Raw genomic sequence first — 21,081 nt, forward strand, 5'->3', positions numbered from 1 at the left:
ACTTGTTCAGGAGAAATACCTCCCTACCTGCACCCTTGGCTTTCTTCACAGTGAAATGATCTGGGGGAAGCAGCTGCCTCCTGGCTCTTCTGAGTCTGGGCTTTCATGACACTCTAGACACGGTCCTCAACAACATCAGAGCCGCCTTAATGGGGAGGACAACGCCACATGCTGTCTAAATGTCTGCTGGATGAACTGTATTGAATTAATTGGTCTTAGGAGACCGTTAAATATTTAAGTGCCCTTTGTTAAAAAAGTGCAACAACAACAAAAATCTTTTAAAAGAGAGAGGAAGTTAACTTATAAAACCCCACCCTGGCCCCACACCTGATCTGTGAAGTTGGGTTCTGTGCACAACACATCTGGAGTGGGGGATCCATTTTAACTGACAATAGAAGACGAGAGTTTAGGCCAAGAGAAGGAAAAGGGATTTGGTGCCTTTTATTTACTTAATTTCAGTTATTTTATTTTACTTTTCCCAAGGTGCTCAAGTCAACAACAACAACAAAAATTTAAATCTATTTTGTTATGTGTCAGATAGGAAATGAACGCCTTTTTGGAGCTACTGTGCTTGGGATTTACATTGGCTTAACAATATGATAAAAATGAAATGAAATTTTATTTAAGACTGTGAGAGACTTCTGAGGATTTCCTCTTTGGGGCACTGAGATGTAACAGTAGGAGCAGATGAGTGGAAGGAACGGACCCCAGGAAACATGAGTGGGGCTGCAACGGGTGGAGCTAGGATGGGAGAGGGGACAGGATATTAAATCTACGGCTAAAAACCCCTAGGTTTCTTCTCTGGAGACATTTAAGTCCCAGCAAATCTAACTCAGGGGGTGGGTGGGGGGAAACTGGGGCAATCGTACAAAAACAAAGTTCTTAGAGCCAAGAATTAACATTTCATTGAAAGACCTCCCTGCGAATGTCTGTGCCTGAGCCCCAAATGCAGCAGGGTAGGGGAGACGGAGGGGGTGTGAGGACACCCAGCTCAGCAGTGCATAATGGAGTCGGTCTGCGGTCAGAGCACGCCAGGGGACCACCAACGGCGGCTCTGTCCTCCTGAGCGCCCACCGGCACTTGCAGACTACGCAAGCTTCATCTGAAGCCTGGCAAGGTCCACTGCCGGGGTGATTAAATAGTGGGGGGAGAACAAAGAATCCTACAAGCTTTCTAGGGACAAGGATGATAGAGAGAAGGGAGAACCACCACCTCAGAAAGAGAGCCGGAGAAGGCAGCACTGGGTCTCAGGCCCACCATCACAGCAGCCTGCCGATCTCCACATCGCGGGGCCCCAGGACCAGGGACACAGGCAGCTGCTCTAGGCCCCTGCGAGTCTCCCAGAGAGCTGAAGGGATCGGTCTCTCTCCACTACTTCAGGAAGTGGGCTCCGGGAGTGGACCAGGGTAGAAGAGTGAGAAGTGAAATGGGGTGGTCCAACCCAGCAGTTTCTACTTCTAGAGTCTTGCCTCTACCCCTTCCTCTTAGGAAGTACCGGGCAGTGGACCTGTCTTGCTGTGTGCGCGTCCAGTCACTTCAGCTGTAGCCAACTCTTTGACTCTCTGCAACCCCATGGACCCTACAGGCTCCTCTGTCCATGGCATTCTCCAGGCAAGAACACTAGAGTGGGTAGCCACTCCCTTCTTCAGGGGATCTTCCCAACCCAGGGATCAAACTTGCATCTCCTGCAACGCAGGCAGATTCTTTATCCACTGAGCCACCTGGGAAGCCCAGTAGGCCTGTCTTAGGCTGTTCTAATACGAGCCATCAACATTATATTTAAGTCTGTTTATAGGGAATTTCAGCTTTTCTGAGTCCATATCATCCAGAGAGCATTCCTGGTTCCCTGGAGTTGATTTCATGTCCTTTTGAGTTCTAACAGCCTCTGCACTTGTCTCCTCAGGACACTCTAAGTTCTTTAAAGAAAGGTTTATTCATCACTGGATATCCGGCATCTGGCATTATGGACGTCAGATTTTATTTTTAAAATTAACAAAAGCAGAGCAGACCATAAATAAATACCAATTAAAGATAAAGGACAGCAAGAGTCTAGACCGCAGTGGCTCAGAGACCAGTACCCTTACCAGAAAAGTCAGCACGAACTGAATTAAATACCTATTCTTCAGCACCAATCAACTCCAGACCCACAGCCATGACACAAGCACAGGAAAGAAGATGGACAAGGTGAAGAAACACCATGAAACGTTCAAGTAAAACCTGCAGTGTTTGATCCCCAAGGTCCTGACTACTATTACCTCTCAATTCCCCAGAGCAACTGGTAGCATGATGAGCACACAGTAGGTACCTGACAGATACGCACCAATCAGGCAATATATAGTAACATCTATGATAGGCTCTATATTAAGGCATCTTCAAAGCCATCAAAGGAAACTTTCATTTCTCAAATGTTTGTACTTTGCCAAAGAAGATACATATACAGTGAATAAGCACAAGAAAGATGCTCAACATCGTTAGTCATTAAGGAAATTTGCAGGTTAAAACCACAATGAGATACCACTGCACACTTATTAGAATGTTTAACATTAAAAAGACTGATTATGCCAAGTGTTGGTGAGGACAGGGAGCAACTGGAACTCTCATGCCCTGCTGGCAGGAACGGAAAATGCTACAGTCACTTTGGAAAACTGTTAGGCAATTTCTTAAAAAATTAAACATACACCTACCATTTGACCTAGATATTGTACTCTTTAAGAGCTTACCCAGGAGGAAATGAAAGCACATGTCCATACAGAGACTTGAGCATGAATGTTTATACTGGCTCTATTTGCAGTAGTCAAAAACTGGAATCAATGAAAATGTTCAGCAACAGGAATAAATGAGTTGTGGTATATCCATTCAGTGGAACATAATTCAGCAATAAAAACAAATGATCGATTGATACCTGCAACAATATAGATTAATCTCAAAACAATGCTGAGTAAAAATTGTCACAATGAAAAAAGAGTATATACTATGATTCCATTTATATAAACTTCTGGAAAATGCAAATTAATCCATAGCAACTAAAAGCAGTTCAGAGGCTGTGAAGGGATGGAGGTAAAGGGTGAGCAAGATGACAAAGGGGTGTGAGGAAATGCAGGGGTGAGGAATATGTTCATTATCTTGATTATGATAAGGTGACGGTTTCACGAGTGTCAAAAATTACATACTTTATACACATGCAACTTACTGTATTTTTTGTACACCCCAATAAAGTTGTTCAAAAATGCTATAATGAAAAGTAATATATATCAGACTAACAATAAACTAAATTGTATACTTCTAATTTATAGCAATACCTTTAAAAGTGTACAAAATGACAATGCAACATGCTTCGTTGTAGACTGCAATTTAATCTGAAGGACCAAACCACTAATATAAAAATACATTTAAAGGAAAAAAGTAAAGGATCACCAGACTACCTTACTCTGTGGACCAAAGAGCCACAAAGCTCAATAAAGCTGGTCAGAGAAGTCAGGTATTGAGACATACGATGTATCTGGGAACTGATGAGCAACCAAGTCAGGATGCACCTTTTTCTGAGTTTTAAATTGCAGCAGGTTCTTGTTGGTGGCCTTAAGCAAACAGGCTCTCCCCAATTCTTCCCCACAACAGTTATTCCCCTCATCTTGCAAATGTTCTGACAAGATAGCTCTGTCCCTGGAGTGTCCCTTCACCCCTCCTGGAGCAGGAGTCCTGAATCTCAGGTGCAAACAGGGATCCCCCTGGGAGCTGTTTAAGAACGTGAGTGTCTGGGCCTCTCCCCACAGAGGGCTCCCAGTAAAATTCTAACGTGCATCTGGGGTGGGAATCACTGCTCCAAAGGCTCCCTCACTCCGAGGAAGAGCTGGCCCCCACACCTGGCCCACGGGTCCCTTTTCTCGGGATCCCGTTCCAGATCAGTACTACCCTGCTGTCAGAATGTCTAGAGTGAGGACTGACCTTGACAGCTCATCCTAAGGACCAGCGGGCCCTGAGCTCAGAGCTGAATCCGGGTTGAAAAACTTTCCAAACGGAAAGACCATGACCAATTCCTTCATGCTAAGCACACTTAAGGAGACGATACTCAAGTTTCAGGAAGCTAGAAATAAGTCTAATCTAGGCTGAAAAAAGGTCTCTCAGGTTGTTTTTGTGTTTTATCATTAAAAAAAAAAAAAACCCTGGGAATCTGCCATAAATGAGGACTATCAAAGTGATTGGTACCCCAGATCAAAATCCATTCTGCCCCAGAAGACTCAAACTAATAGACAAAGCCATTTCGTGTTTCCACGTTACTGAGGTCACTGTACCGGTCAGAGCTAACAGAGCAGTTTTCAGGAAAGATGAACAGAGACCATTATGACTCTAAACAGGGACTTTCTGGGTCAAAATCTATGGGTTACTAATAGCCTCAACGGCACAGAAAGAAGAGACACCCTTCAAGAGACCGCTGAAATGACTGTCCATTCCAAGAAAGAGCAGAGAAACGAAAAAAAAGCTTCACTTAGAACCACTGTGGATTGGGAAAGGCATCCTGTGAAATATTAACAATCCTGAAGCTCTCTTTGTTATGCAAAAAGGGATTTAAAAAAAGACCCAACTTCTATTTGATGAGTGTACTATACAACCACCATTTCTTTTCTTCCTTTGCCTAGGACTGGCCGGAGTGATGTAATAACCACACTAGACAGCTGTCTTCCTAGATAAAATCACCTTGTAAAGGAGAAATGCAATTAGAGGATGCAATGAAATATAAGTTTAAACTGATCTCGCAGGCTGCCACATTCGACTTGGTGCTTAATGGCCAGGTTCTTTATTATAGTTTTCCACTTTATGCAATTTCTCTTTGATTCAGTATCTATGGAAGACATGGAGTCTTAAATTTTAGTCTGTGTCACAAAGGGCCTGAGATAAATATAGGACAGATCAGCTGAGAGTGAGGCTGGGGCCAGAACCTGACAGCAAAGGGCTGAGGTGCCCTGGCGGCGGGGCAGGGCAGGGCTGGGAAGGGTGACAGTGTCCTTCGCCAGCACCTTCCCTGTGTGCCCTCCCCTCGGCGCTCCCTCCACCGCCCCTGGTAGATGGCACCCACTCCCAAGACTTCTCCTACCATCCCCACACTGAAACTCCACTTCTTCAACAATAATCCAAGCTCCCAAGCTTCATATTTAAATAAGAAAAAAAAAAAAAAAAAAACACTGAAAAAACTTAAAATATACACAAAAGTAGACAAAAACAGTATATTATAATGAGCTCATTGACAGTATGAAGGTATCATGACCCAGTGCCCATGATTCAGTTCAGTTCAGTTCAATTCAGTCGCTCACCTGTGTGTGACTCTTTGTGACCCCAGGACTGCAGCACACCAGGCCTCCCTGTCCATCACCAACTCTCGGAACTTGCTCAAACTCATGTCCATTGACTCGGTGATGCCATCCAACCAGTTCATCCTCTGTTGTCCCCTTCTCCTCCTGCTCTCAATCTTTCCCAGCATCAGGGTCTTTTCAAATGAGTCAGCTCTTCACATCAGGTGGCCAGAATATTGGAGTTTCAGCTTCAACATCAGTCCTTCCAATGAATATTCAGGACTGTAGGATGGACCGGCTGGATCTCCTTGCAGTCCAAGGGACTCTCAAGAGTCTTCTCCAACACGACAGTTCAAAAGCATCTCATTCTCCACTCAACTTTCTTTATAGTCCAACTCTCACATCCATACATGACTACTGGGAAAACCATAGCCTTGACTAGACGGACCTTTGTTGACAAAGTAATGTCTGTGCTTTTGAATAGGCTGTCTAGGTTGGTCACAGCTTTTCTTTCAAGGAGCAAACGTCTTTTAATTTCATGGCTGCAGTCACCATCTGCAGTGATTTTGTAGCCCAAAAAAGTAAAAGCCTGCCACTGTTTCCATTGGTTCTCCATCTATTTGCCATGAAGTGCTGCAACTGGATGCCAGGATCTTAGTTTTTGGAATGTTGAGTTTTAAGCCAGCTTTTTCACTCTCCTCTTTACTTTCATCAAGAGGTTCTTTAGTTCTTCCTTACTTTCTACCATAAGGGTGGTGTCATCTGTATATCTGAAGTTATTGATATTTCTCCCAGCAATCTTCATTCCAGCCTGTGCTTCATCCAGTCCAGCAATTATCATGATATACTCTGCATAGAAGTTAAATAAGCAGGGTGACAATATACAGCCTTGACTTACTCCTTTCCCAATTTGGAACCAGTCCGTTGTTCCATGTTTGGTTCTAACTGTTGCTACTTGACCTGCATACAGATTTCTCAGGAGGTAGGTCAGGTAGTCTGGTATTCCTACCTCTTTAAGGATTTTCCATAGTTTGCTGTGATCCACACAGTCAAAGGCTTTGGTGTAGTCAATAAAGCAAAAGTAGATGTCTTTCTGGAACTCTCTTGCTTTTTCAATGACCCAGCAGATGTTGGCAATTTGGTCGCTGGTTCCTCTGCCTTTTCTAAATCCAGCTTGAACATCTGGAAGTTCATGGTTCGTGTACTGTTGATGCCTGGCTTGGGGAATTTTGAGCATTACTTTGCTAGCATGTAAGATGAGCGCAATTGTGCAGTAGTTTTGAGTATTCTTTGGCATTGCCTTTCTTTGGGATCGAAATGAAAACTGACCTTTTCCAGTCCTGTGGCCACTGCTGAGTTTTACAAATTTGCTGGTATATGAGTGCAGCACTTTCACAGCATTGTCTTCTAGGATTTGAAATAGCTCAACTGGAATTCCATCACCTCCACTAGCCCTGTTCTTAGCAATGCTCCCTAAGGCCCACTTGACTTCGCACTCTAGGATGTCTGGCTCTAGGTGAGTGATCACACCATCGTGGTTATCTGGATCATGAAGATCTTTTTTGTATAGTTCTTCTGTGCATTCTTGCAACCTCTTCTTAATATCTTCTGCTTCTGTTAGGTCCACACTGTTTCTGTCCTTTATTGTACCCATCTTTGCATGAAATGTTCCCTTGGTATCTAATTTTCTTGAAGAGATCTCTAGTCTTTCCCATTCTGCTGTTTTCCTCTATTTCTTTGCATTGGTCACTGAAGAAGGCTTTCTTATCTCTCCTCGTTATTCTTTGGAACTCTGCATTCAAATGGATATATCTTTTCTTTTCGTCTTTGCCCTTCCTGTCTTTTCTCTTCTCAGCTATTTGTAAAGCCTCGTCAGACAGCCATTTTGCCTTTTTGCTTTACTTTTTCTTGGGGATGGTCTTGATCCCTGTCTCCTGTACAATGTCATGAACTTCCATCCATAGTTCTTCAGACACTCTATCAGATCTAATCCCTTGAATTTATTTGTCACTTCCACTGTATAATCATAAGGGATTTGATTTAGGTCATACCTGAATGGTCTAGTGGTTTTCCCTACTTTCTTCAATTTAAGTCTGAAGTTGGCAATAAGAAGTTCATGATCTGAGTCACAGTAAGCTCCCGGTCTTGTTTTTGCTGACTGTATAGGGCTTCTCTACATTTGGCTGCAAAGAATATAAATAATCTGATTTCGGTATTGACCATCTGGTGATGCCCATGTGTAGAGTCTTCTCTTGTGTTGTTGGAAGAGGGTGTTTGCTATGACCAGTGCATTCTCTTGGCAAAATTCTGTTAGCCTTTGATCTGCTTCGTTTTGTATGCTGAGGCCAAATTTGCCTGTTACTCCAGGTAGCTCTTGACTTCCTACTTTTGCATTCCAGTCCCCTATAATGAAGAGGACTTTTTTTTTGGCTGGACCCCAGGGGAAGTCTCCTCCCCAACACTTTTGAGAAGTGGGAGGCATGGAGTGTAGGCAAGTCCATCATATTGTTTCTCCCGAGGCTTGTGGGGGCCTCCAACCTAACCAGCTTCACAGGCAACTCGTTCTCTTTTCTGTCTGTTTATACAGACAGGAGTACTTGAACACCTTACAGTTCCAGCTTGATTAAGCACAAGCCTAGCGTACAGAGAGGGCCTGATGAATGCCTGCAAACTGAAGAGTACAAAACACAAGTACGTGTGTCTGTGCACTCACACGTGCACGTGGACACACTAGGAACCTAGGCATGAAGCAAAGGTCCAGAAAAAGGATCCAGAAAACGAGACTGGATCCAGGACTTGCTGCTGGCTTCCTGCCGGGGCCCAGCACTCCTGAGGACGGAGAGCCCAGGAAACCGGCCGGCTGACACGGAGTACAGCAGCTCTCCTGGCCGTCTGAAGTACAAGGATCTGACAACCTGCGGCTCTCAGCAGGCAGCTATTAGCTGAACTAAATACGGTTTTCTCAAGGGGAAAGGAGGATCTTTCACAACACATATGCTAATGAAGCACAATGACATAGAGCATTTAAAGCAAAATGTCCCTATATTTATTCTCCATAGACAGATTTTTACATTAATATTTATGAGGGATTCCTTGTTTATTTCTCCTGGAAATTTTTCTCCTGCCCAAACAGAGGGATAAAAGATAAGTAACATGAACCAATTATCTTTTTAACAGCTACAAAGAACTACCTTATTTAGCTGCATTCTTCCACTTGATTAATTGTCCTAAAACACCACTTTGCACACACCAGGCCTGCTCATGAGCCCCCAGGGCCTGCTGCCCCCAGCGGTGGCCACTATGAGGCCTCCGCCTGCCTTTCTGGCCCTGCCTGCTGCCAGAGCCTGCAGATCCAATCCTGTCCCCCCAACACAGCAGAGTCATCTTCGCATGCTCACCTGCAGGCACCCCTGCACCTGGTTCTCAGCCACTGATTTCTTAAACTTCCGGCTGTGCTGGGTCTTCGTTGCTGTGCTCAGGCTTTCTCCAGGTACGGTGACGAGGACTGCTCACTAGCTGCTGTGTGCAGGCTCTGGAGTGTGGGCTCCTGTCACGGTGGCGCACAGGCTTAGCTGCCCGGAGGCACATGCAATTTTCCCGGACCAGGGATCAAACCCGTGTCCCCTGCACTGGCAGGCGGACTCCTAACCAGTGGAGAAGTCCTGGTTCCCATCCACTTAAATACCCAACGCTCAACGCTTCCAGTTTACTGAGAGCCATGAGCAGTATAAAGGATGATGACCAGCGCATCTTGTAAAAAGACATTCTTGCCTCAGCAGCTGGGCGGGGAGCGGGGAGGGAGGCACAGAGGGGAACTAGCCTTCAGGGCTGGTTCACTCAGGGGAGCCAAGACCAGGCAGGAAGGGGATGCAGGGAGCCCTGGTCCCCAGGGAGTTTCCAGTCTCAACAAAACACAAGGCAGAGAGTGGCAAAGCCAGAGGCATTTGGCTACCAAATGCAAGCTGTACAGAGCCGGGAGCGGACAGTTTCTGCCCAGTCGCTGAACCACATTCTCCTCCTCCACCTGCCAATAACACTAGGAATAAACATAAAAAAGGACATTTCAAGAACTATTACTGACAGCGTCTTCTCTGGGCCCTCAAAAGCTCTAGAGAGCAGGAACAGGCGACAGCGGCGCCTGGATGCACAAGACTATCCCGCACCCTTGGCCTTGAATGCCTTCAGATTCGATTTTGAGGCACATGGAAAACAAACAAATGTGAACAGCAACAAAAAAGCGGAGAGAAAATGAAACGGTGCTTGTGCAGTTAAACTTTTACAATCCAACTGGGCAAGGCCCCAGGCTCTTCTCTGAGGTCCAGGGTGCAGTGGGCTGCAAGGAGCTCGGAGTACAAGGTATCTGACTGCCGAGGTTTCTTTTGTCACCGTGTCAAGATGGTCTGACAACATTTTATGGTGTTCTTGCCTCTTTCCCAGCCTCAATGATACAACCTCAACACAGGTAGGTACACAAGTTCCTATCAACTTTTTATTTTTGCATAAGAAACTGGCTGAACCTGACAGCGTGAAAATTATTTTTTGACAAACAGAGGAATACAGTGAATTACAGAACTGAAGCGCCATACTGAGGTTGCTTTTGCTCAGTCTCACAACAAACTGTGGAAAGTTCTGAAAGAGATGGTAATACCAGACCACCCAACCTGCCTCTTGAGAAATCTGTATGCAGGTCAGGAAGCAAGTTAGAACTGGACATGGAACAACAGACTGGTTCCAAATCGGGAAAGGAGTATATCAATGCTGTATATTGTCACCCTGCTTATTTAACTTATATGCAGAGTACATCATGAGAAATGTTGGGCTGGATGAAGCACAAGCTGGAATCAAGACTGCCGGGAGAAATATCAATAACCTCAGACATGCAGAAATATCAATAACCTCAGACCACCCTTACGGCAGAAAGCGAAGAAGAACTAAAGAGTCTCTTGATGAAAGTGAAAGTGGAGAGTGAAAAACTTGGCTTAAGGTTCAACATTCAGAAAAACAAGATCATGGCATCTGGTCCTATCACTTCATGGCAAATAGATGGGGAAACAGTGGAAACAGTGGCTGACTTTATTTTTTTGGGCTGCAAAATCACTGCAGATGGTGATTGCAGCCATGAAGTTAAAAGATGCTTACTCCTTGGAAGAAAAGTTATGACCAACCTAGACAACATATTAAAAAGCAGAGACAGTACTTTGCCAACAAAGGTCAGTCTAGTCAAGGATATGGTTTTTCCAGTGGTCATGTATGGATGTGAGAGTTGGACTGTGAAGAAAGCTGAGCACCGAAGAATTGATGCTTTTGAACTGTGGCGTTGGAGAAGACTCTTGAGAGTCCCTTGGACTGCAAGGAGATCAAACCGGTCCATCCTAAAGGAAATGAGTCCTGAATATTCGTTGGAAGGACTGATGTTGAAGCTGAAACTCCGATACTTTGGCCAATGAGCAAAAAACTGACTCATCTGAAAAGACCCTGATGCTGGGAAAGATTGAAGGTGGGAGGAGAAGGGGATGACAGAGAATGAGATGGTTTGATGGCATCACCGACTCAATGGACATGAGTTTGAGTGAACTCCGGGAGTTGGTGATGGACAGGGAGGCTGGCATGCTGTAGTCCACGGGGTCGCAAAGACTCAGACGTGACTGAGCGCCTGCACTGAACTGCTGTTCAGTCTCTAAGTCGTGTGTGACTCTTTCCAACCCCGTGGACTGGGGCACACCAGGCTCCTGTGTCCTCCACTATCACCCGGAGTTTGCTCAAATTCGCGTCCACCGAGTCAGCGATCTAACCATCTCATCCTCTGCCGCACCCTTTCCCCGTGAACACTCCCATCCAAATTCAGGATGCTGCATCAATTTTGATAAAATCTTTTTTGAGATAAGACTGGTATCCCTCACTATTCCTGGACACAGCTCCAGTCTTGTAGGAAAAAGACAAAGAAGTAACGAGTCAGACAGCTTCAATATGACTGATGTTAATAAATGAGCTTCTGTAGTCTTGGTTATTGGAAACTGATCTCTTCCTTATTAATATGGTCCCGCAATGGAGAGGAAGATTTCTCCATGTTCTAGAATGCAAACAATGTTTTAATCTTTAATTATATTCTCAATTTCAACTCTTCTGGAGAGTGAGAGCCACCAAGGCCTAGGATTATTTCTTTATTACACAGCCTCTCAGTGGTATCTAATGAATATTGTTACTTAATACATGCCAGTAGGGGAAAGGGGAATTTTGTGAATCTCTACTTAAGTTTTGATGACTTTTTGCCAACCTCAAGGAAACTTAAAAGCTGCAAAGTTCTCTGTTTCATTTCGGGGACACTTGCAACAGCCAACAATGCACTGGCTCTGCTCGCCAGCTGAGGCCCAGAGAGTGCAGGCCTGGCAAATAAACAACCCGGAAGAGGGGGTTATAGGAGGCGATGCTGTATATTTCTAAAACCCACAGCAATCAATCGGTTTGCTTCTCATTCGTGGTATATTAACTGATGCTTTGAAAGTGAAAAGTGAAAAATCCTTAGTCACTGTCGTGTCCAACTCCTTGCAACCCCATAAACTGTAGCCTGCCAGGCTCCTCTGTCTGTGGGATTCTCCAGGCAAGAATACTGGAGTGGGTTGCCATGTCTTCCTCCAGGGGATCTTCCCGCCCCTGTCTCCTGTATTGCAGGCGGATTCTTTATCATCTGAGCCTCCTTTGCTCAGAGACAAACTAAACTCCCATGAAAAGAGATGCCAAACATTCCTGTTCAGGGCTCCTCTCACCATCTGAGTTGAAGCACTTAAATATAAACCTATCAACATACAACCAAATGCTGCCCTCAACAAAATATCAAGATCCTCGGGAGACAAAACAAAGCCTAAGTAATCAAGAGAAGGGTTAGGTACCTCCAAGGAAGCAGGGTCATAGTCACTATCAAATGACGGCTAAATCAAGGCTTCTGTAATAGCAAAGCAAACACAGAAACCTGGAGTTTCATCTCTGTGCGGCTGAGAAAAAAACTCAAAGAAAAGGTCTGGGAAAATCAGCAACAGGAGAGAGAATGATGTAATGGCCAGGAAGCTACAGGAAGAGACCTGGGTTTTGTATGCTCATCCTGGCAAATATTTGCCTTTCTCGATTTCAACGTCAATGACGACGAAGAGTGGGCCCCCTCGTTCCTCATTGTCGCCCAGCACGGATCCACGTCTCCGCTTTGCCTTCCGGGTCTCCCGGCAGTTGCACATTAAGCGAGAGACAACAGGAGCCTCTCCCTTTCAAGAGCAGAGGCAGCACTTACCACGTGTCTTAGAGAGAATCCAGTCACTGATACAAGTACCGTGTGTGATTTCAAGTCCATATCTTCACGGGACTAGTGTGCAAGGCAATGGCAGAATATGAGCCTCTTTCAGTTCAACTTCCAGAATCCAATCAGTGGCCATACCGAGACAATCTGCTGTTCAAACGCTGGAAGCCTGAGGTGGCCAAGCGGTGTCGTTATGCCAGTGCCTGTCTCCATCAGTGGCATTTCTCCCCAGCAACACGTGTCCCAGCACGTGGTTTTTATGTGTCGTTGTTACTCAAACCTGAGGTAGGTCATCCAAGAGCAGGGGCAGGAAGTGAAGATGCCCTACACTCTCAGAGGCATGAGACAACACTGAGGCGGAGGCCACACGGCGAGGAAGTGCCACTGGTGTGCTCCGGAGACCAGCGAGGAATCCTGTTCAGCAATAAAATCGAGCAGAGCGCTGACACACCCATGAATGAATCTCCAAAACATCACGTCGTGCAAAAGAAGCCAGGGGGAAAGCACTGTGCTCCACATGACCCTGTTTACGTGGAGCCCTAGAAGAGGCAAAGCTAGAGAACGGGGGTCGGAACCAATGCCTGTCGCCTGGGGTGGCTGAGAAACCGGGGACAAGTACAGTCAGTCTTTCCAGGAGTTGTGCTGCAGAGAGGAGCGGGGGTGGGGAATGGAGGAGGTCCTAGGAGTCAGTGTTCTCCCAGGAGATGATTCTGGGGTTCGCCCATTTCCATTCAACCAAGAACGAAGCAGGAGAAAGGGAACACGGACGGGGTGGGAGAGAAACAGGAGGCCCCTGCAGAAACGTGTGGGAGCAGGTGAGGGGCACTGGACCCATGAATGAGCAGAAGGGCTGCTCTGGGCTGCAAGCAGGGCTGGAGCATCCCCGGTGAAGAGCGAAGGCGGCCTCTGAAGCGCCCCTAGTCTCACAGGCAGGACCTCTTCACAAACCATAATGTGATACCCAGAAAGTGCCTGGCGTCACAACCTCCAGCGGGGTGGTGGCGGGGAGGGCAGCTAATACTTTTAAAAATAACCTTTCTGTAAAACAAATAACTTTTTTTTTCCTTCCAACCTAAGTGAAACCTGGAACTTCCCTGGTGGTCCAGTGGCTAAGATTCTAAGCTCCCGATGCAGCGGTCCGGGTTCAATCCCTGGTCGGGAAGCTAGATCCCACACGCCAGTGCAGCCAAATAAATGAAAATAAGTATTAAAAAAAAAAAAACCCGAATGAGATCTACATGTGCAAAATAAGAACACACAAGGGTCTTTCACCTCTGATGAAACCCAGGAGTCACAGTGATTGTGTGTGACTTGGCCACAATGATTAAAACCAACACCCCACGCTGCCACAAGAGTACACGGAGCAAGGTCTTGTAGAGCGGAAGCTGCCGTCCACGACGGCACAAGGAAATAAGGCGCCAGCTGACACAGGGATCCCCGGATGCAACTTACAGGTCAGTCAAGTGTGATAGCCGCTTCCTAGACTGAGACCAGTCCCACAAGGTCAAAGGCGAACCATGTTTACCCAGCAACGGGGGACACAGCCTCCTTATGAAAACGATAGTGTCTGTCCTTCTGCAAAAGACTTAAGAAGAACACTCGGGAATCTGGGAGTGAGGTCGCTTCACCAGGGCCCTCTGAATGCTAATATAGGATCAGAGATCTTTCATCATGAACAGCATCTTGTTTCCTTACAAGCGTCTTTGGAGGGGGAGAAAGATATGAATCGTTAATCCCACAAATCACTAATCCTCTGGGAACTTGGAGGGTGGGGGGTGGTGGTGAGGCATGGAATCCGAGTCTTCAAAGACTATTGCTTTTAAAGCCAACTGCACTTTAAAAACAAACACATCAATGATGGTACAAATCTCCTGCATTCTTGACACAACCGTGGTCTCAGCACGCTCAGGAAGAGGCTTTGGGGCAGCAGCTTCCACACCACCCAACTGCTGACACGAGCCAATGCAGAAGCCCCAGGGCCTCCGCACTAACAGGCACACAGAATTCTAGGGGAAGGCAAGTGAGGAGACCAGCCCCCGGCCCTTAACCACCTCCTCCACTGTTTAGAAATAAGCCCTTTCCTCAGAATTCTGTAGGCCTATGCAAGAAAGCTCCTAGCTCTCCACAAGGAAGCCTCCATCCCTCTCGGCCGGCAGCGGAGAGACTCGGTTAAGTCTGGTCCCCGCGTGGCCTCTCTTAGCATTGCCATGGCCTTCTCGGGCACATGAGGATCCAGTCCTTAGGACTTGGCACACTTGACTATGATGCTGCAGTATGGTCATCCCTTGCTGCTCATTTGTTCCTCTGTTTCTACTCGGAGCATCCCAAAAGCCAAAATCCTATCTTGCTAAGTCACTTCAGTCGTGTCCGACTCTGTGCGACCCCATAGACAGCAGCCCACCAGGCTCCTGCGTCCCTGGGATCCTCCAGGCAAGAACACTGGAGTGGAGTGCCTTTGCTTCTCCAATGCATGAAAGTGAAAAGTGAAAGGGAAGTCGCTCAGTCGTGTCTGACTCCCAGTGACCCCATGGACTGCAGCCCACCAGGCTCCTCCATCCGCGGGATTTTCCAGGCAAGAGTACTGGAGTGGGGTGCCACTGCCTTCTCTGAAAATCCTATCCTATTCATCTCCAAATCCCCAGCTCGGAGCACAGAACCAAGCACCTGTAGGCCCCAGGTAAGTATTTGCTGGATAAACAAGAGAATTGGGCTCACAGGCCCTACCACCCTACTCTCTGTGCAGTGTCTCCTTGTTGGCAATCGTGGTGGTTTTAAAATATGTCTGCAAATTTGGACACTCCTTCCTTCAGAAGCGAGCGCCTCACCCCCTCCCCACGAGCGTCAGTCAGACTTGGCAGCTCATTTCTAATCCACAGAACAGGTGGAACTGATGCTACATTTCTTGAGGTGAGGCCATAAAAAGGACAGGCTCTGCCCGGCTTGCCTTCTCTGAGTGTGCCTGCTCTGGGAGAGTCACCGCATGTCCAGAGGACACTCAGGCAGCCTGTGGAGAGGTGTGGGGAGGAACTGAGGTCTCCCACCAACAGCCATGAGTGACCACCTTGGAAGTGGCCTTTGGGCCCTGGCCCAACTTTCAGATGGCTATGGTCCTGGCTATCTGACAGCAATGTTATGAGAGGCTCTGAACCAAGTTACTCCCAGTCTCCAGACCCACAGGAAATAGAGGGGATTATGTTTATTGTCGTTAGACCCACTAAGTCTGGGGGGATTTGTTTTGTGGCAATGGATGGAAATGCAGCAACCTTGGAGCACGTAGATGCTGTCTTATAAGGGAGTTCAAGGGATTTCCTTAAAGATAAAGTTTATGGTCATACCATGTTTATAGTAAGAATTCTGTAATGAGGAAATGTCCTATGATAAAACCACAACACGGCGGATCAACAGGCAATTTTAAATACTCCATGGGTCAAATTATACTACCTTAAAACTAACAACTACAATAAATGTTGGGATGTGATACAGAACAGTATCAGAAGACAATTCTTCTTAAAGGCTGGTTTTTGTTTTTAAAAATTCTATATTACACATGCATAGGAAAAAACTCTAGAACAGCCCTCAAAACTTTAACAATACCTTTATCAGGGTGCAGCACTATTATTTTTTCTTTTTTAATAACCTTTGATTTTTTCCAAAATCTACAATATGTATATATTACTAGTTTCTTCTTTTTTTTTTTTTTAATGATGTATGATCCAATTAGGTCAGCAGCTATGCCATATACTGGTGTGTCTACTCCTGACAACTAACACAGTAAGTGGCACATAGTAGGTGCTCAGTAAAAGTGAGCAGAATGTCCTTTAGTTATAGATCCCGCCTACTGGAGAGTTGCTCTAAAAGGGATGTCAAGATAATGTGAATCCACAAAGCTCAAGGATATGAAAAGGCTACAGTCAATTTTCACAGGAAAAGAGGCTATCAAGTATAGAAAATCATTTCAACACTGCGTTCTTAGGGCACGGGAACCACTTTTCTCTTTGAAACTAAGTATTTTGAGTGATTTATTATAAATTTATAATGACAGTTGTGAACACCCAGTTTTTTTTTTCTTGGCAGGAGAACAGAGTCTGTTGATTGCCTTGCTGCTTAAAATAGTTTCTAAGTGTCCTCATAATAGCATGTCACCTGTAAACAGGTTTCAAGCCAATGCAAATTAACAAATGGTGAACAGATGGACTACGAACTGACTTTTGTCGGGAGAGAGTTAGTAACAAACACTTCTGGCTCCAGTCTTGTGGGACCATTAGAAAGTCTTTCACTTCTCGCCACACATCCTGCCTCAGAAGACAAGCCAGGCAGGGAGGATGACAAGTTATAAGGCCCATTAGACTTCTGAGAGCCAAAAGTTGAGATGTGCAGAATCGCCAAGTCAACATGTGCAAAACATCAGACAGAGGAAGCTTTTTGCCAAATGGTGAAAACTCCCTCTTTCCTGCATCACTCGAGGAAGCGGGCCCTGCTGGCTCTGGAAAGGATGGCGCCTGTGTGTGTGGCAGACAGAAAGGAACTTGCTGGAGGCCAGCTGGTTATGTTCATCCCACCCTGGAAGCAAATGCTACGGGTGAAGAAACCCTGAAAGTCATACAAATGGTGGGCTATGACATCCACTGGTGAGAGAAGAGACCCCCCCAGAATCATGCCGTGTAGTTTTCCCAGCTCCTCACTGGTCTTTCTCCTCCCTGTTCTCAAGTCTCCCCCAGCACCAGCGCCTTGGAGAGGCCTTCTCTGACCACCTGTTTTAAGCAGCCTCCCCTCCTTACCATCCTATGTGTTCCCTTCAGAAGTACTTACCATAACCAGAAATTACTGTACTGGTTTACTTATTGGTTTAGGGGTACTTGCTTTTTGCCTTTCCTCCCCAGTAAATCAAAAGCTTTGGGAAGATGGGACCATGTCTGTCTTGCTTGTGACTGTATCCCCAAAGCTGAGGACAGTGCATGGCAGACAGGAGGTATAATAAATATCTGCTAACCAAACATAACATAAATGAGATCCTGTGTGAAGGCAAACAACTGAATCTCCCCTGCAAACCCCCTTCAGACTGGAAACTTTAAAATGCAGTTTGTAACTGAGGATATTAAGGAAAGAGGGTACAACAGGAGAACAGGCTGAGCTGGGCAATGTGTTTAAAAATCAGGTCAAGCCTTTGGGAGGCAGCACCCCTTCCAGGGGAGTCTGTGTGTGGAATGGAAAAACTGCCAGCAAAGACTGGTGTGTTCAATTTCTGATTCTACATCACTGAGTGAGCCATGGCTCTCAACTACTGAGGTTTGGAGTAAAGGCCAATCCAATGGGTGGAACACCTACGGCATGTTCAAAGGAATACTATGCAGCAACAAAAAAGAACAAGCAATCTAACAGATATTATGTTGAGTGAAGACAGCTCCTATAGAAGATTACATAATGTGTGATTGCATCCATATGAAGTTCAAGAACAAGGCAAATTAACTGTTCAAAGAAGTCAGGACAGTGGTCAACTTAGGGAGGTGGCAGCCTGTGTACAGGGTGGGAATGTGAGAACCCTCAGGGAGTCCTGGAAGTGGTGGCCAGTGGCCTGATCTAGGGGAGCTACACAGAGGCAGACACGTGAAAAAACCATCCATCCAAACGTAAACTTCACAGTGTCTGCTCTCCCTCCTACTGGGAAAAAGAAGAGCACATACATTTCTCTTTTAAAAAAGAGCAAGTGAGCCCAGCACTGATTCTAATCCCAGTGCTACCAGATTTTCTAGACGGCCTGCAGTTTATCAAAACGTGCTCCTCAGTGGCCTCACTTGTGAAATATGGAGAACTGCACTCACACGCTGCCAACTCAGGGAGTGTGAACGGAAACAAAGAATAAGCCATGAGGGATCTTCAAGTCCTAGAGACACACACAGGCCAGGTAAACTAGGAAGCACATCATCACTGCTTCTTTGAAGACCTATGCAAAATAGGTGACCAGGGTCTCCAATCTTAACAGAAACCTTTTTAAAAGAAAGAACGATCTTGCCAAAATGAGTTTCCAATAGCCAAAAACAAGCACAAATTAGAGTTCACCCAGGACAAAAGAACTTTTTCCAACCCATCACTCACTGAGGCGGTAAGACGAGAGTCGTGGGTTGAGCCTTTGGTCTACGTTTAGCAGACACTCCCATCTGGTTAGCAGAACGTTTCAACGACTGTTGATTCAAAAGGCCAGATGCCAGACCAGCGTGGTACTGCAACTGCAGAGGAGAACCAAACAAAAGGGGAAGAAAAATAACATTTGGTAAAAGCAGGACAAGGGCTATTAAACTATCAGTACTTGATACATCTTACCAGCTCAGAACATTTTTAATAATTTCAAATATACCTGCTAACATCTTGCTTCAAGAAATGTATTCATAGGAGATAATCAGACAAACAGGAAAACAAGCATGAATAAGGATGCTCATCATGGCATTACAAAATGATAAAGAGCTGGAATCAATCTACATGCCCAATAATAAGAGGGAAATTGGGTAAATACATAAAGAACTTTACGACATCATTTTGTTGAATTAAAAGAAAAGGCATTGTAAACAAAGAGGTACTTAAACGTTCTCCAGATGGTTAAAGCGTGCTCTCCAAAAGGTTAACAGTGTATTTCTGAGGAGAACTGTGATAATTTTTTACTTCTTTTTTCACTCCTGTTCACATCTGCTTTATGTAAATGGTTTTTAAAAAGAGGATCCAGTGGGTTTCCTTAAAAAAAAATTAGTTATAGGAACTCTTGCTACTGTCATGTCTTGCTTGTAATAAAGAACATAAGTCACAGACCACTGTGGTCAACAGCAGCGCAACAGGCTGACCATAAACAGATTCAAACACACAGCTGGGCTGCTGTTCCCAGTGGTTAAGATCCAAGTATCGATCACAAAAATAAGCATAGAAATGCATCTCATGACAATGTACACAAATGGATACAGGCTCACTGAAGAGAACTGGCTGGAGAAGTTAATTCCACTCCATGCACATGCAGTTGGAACAATGCAAGTGAGGACGCAGCAGACTCTAAGCGGGCTCAGAGCCAGCATCATTTGCTTTGTTCTGGACAAACTGCTGAGCTTCGAGGTTACTCAGGACAGATCATTTTACTTCTCTAGACTTTCTCTATTGGAAAAGAGAAATAACACTGCCTAGTTCTAAACCAAACAGGACTAAAAAAAAAACCTTTATTGAGTTATAATTCATATAAAATGAAATGCATACATTTTAGGTGTCCAGTGTGATGATGTCTTGGTAACATACGCCTGTGACACTGTCACCCCCATCAAGGTGCAACCTCCATCACAGCAGAAAGTTCCCCTGTGCCCCACTCAGGCAATCTCCCCCTGCCCTCAACTCAGATCATCAGGATCTTCTGATTTACAATACAGCTCATCACTCTCGCTCGTTACCAAATGAAGCTTATCTCCAATTTGACATGTGACAGTGACACCCGTTTTCCTTTTAAAATCCCATACTTTTGTACTTTAGATGTGAAGAGTTGTCATCCATCTCTATAACAAAATTATCCTTGAAAGGTATCCCAATTTTGAACAGATGTAAATAAAACATTCGAACTTGAAAACACCAAGCTAAGAAACTTGGATTGAGACCATTTATAACATCCAACATGTTTCTTTTTCCCTCCTCAAATTAAGCAAGGTTTTTCAAACATTTATTTAGAATTAACTGAATATACAAACAGTAATTCATTCTGTAACTCTGAATTTCTTTTCAAAATGCTCTTCCATTGCATAGATTTCCTTTGCAGAGTCAGCTACATTAAAGCTCATGGTAATGAAATCGGTGACCACCATATAAAAGGGGTTGGGCCCTGGATGCAAAGGGTAATAACGTCCTGAAAAATAAATGGCCTCCCATAAAGCCACTGGGCTGCACACAAACAGAGTGAAAGAAAACACAACCAACTGAAACGATCTGCTTCTTGAAGTGGCTATAAAAATGAAGATATCCAGCGACCCAGCAAAGACTGAAATGTCTGTGTTTGGAGCATCCATACTGCTTTTTAACAGGCTCTTGATTTACTTGGTCGATTTGCTGTGGGAGCCTCATGGCTGCACAATACGAGACAGAGACATATCACATTCATAATAAAACGGAGCTCTTCTTGAGGTGGAAAAAGGGGGGTACAATTTGGCTCTAACAACTCATCGCAGACCAATGAATTTTGCTCAAATTTATTTTTCTCCTACAGATTTCTTAAATGGGAAATCAATGGAAGCAAGGGACAGTACAAGTTTGAAAGACAATGTTTCAAAATGTCAGCTACTTGGGTTTCGATCCTCCCCACCAGAATTTGCAATGAGTGCAATATGCACGGGGCTTTATGGAATTAAAGGGAAAGACAGCTTGGCAGGGGCCCCTCCTGGCTCCAGGAACCGGCTCTCCTTCTGGCTCTCCTTCTCCTTTGTATCTTATTAGGGTCCATGCAAGCTCAGCCATTCCAGCCCTGCTGACTCTTTTGAGTGGAAGAGTCCTGCTAAC

General features: G+C 45.2%; 1 protein-coding gene across 4 annotated transcripts in view; it reads right to left on the reverse strand.

Annotated features, from left to right (window-relative positions):
• MED27 (mediator complex subunit 27) overlaps positions 1-21,081 on the reverse strand; it is a 247,206-nt gene that overhangs the window by 158,824 nt on the left and 67,301 nt on the right. For all 4 annotated transcript variants that reach the window (XM_010810432.4, NM_001040546.2, XM_024998766.2 and 1 more), the window contains 1 exon segment: positions 18,664-18,794. In XM_010810432.4, coding sequence (XP_010808734.1) covers positions 18,664-18,794 — 131 coding nt within the window.

This window comes from Bos taurus, chromosome 11, assembly GCF_002263795.3.
Source record: "Bos taurus isolate L1 Dominette 01449 registration number 42190680 breed Hereford chromosome 11, ARS-UCD2.0, whole genome shotgun sequence".
Lineage (NCBI taxonomy): Eukaryota > Metazoa > Chordata > Mammalia > Artiodactyla > Bovidae > Bos > Bos taurus.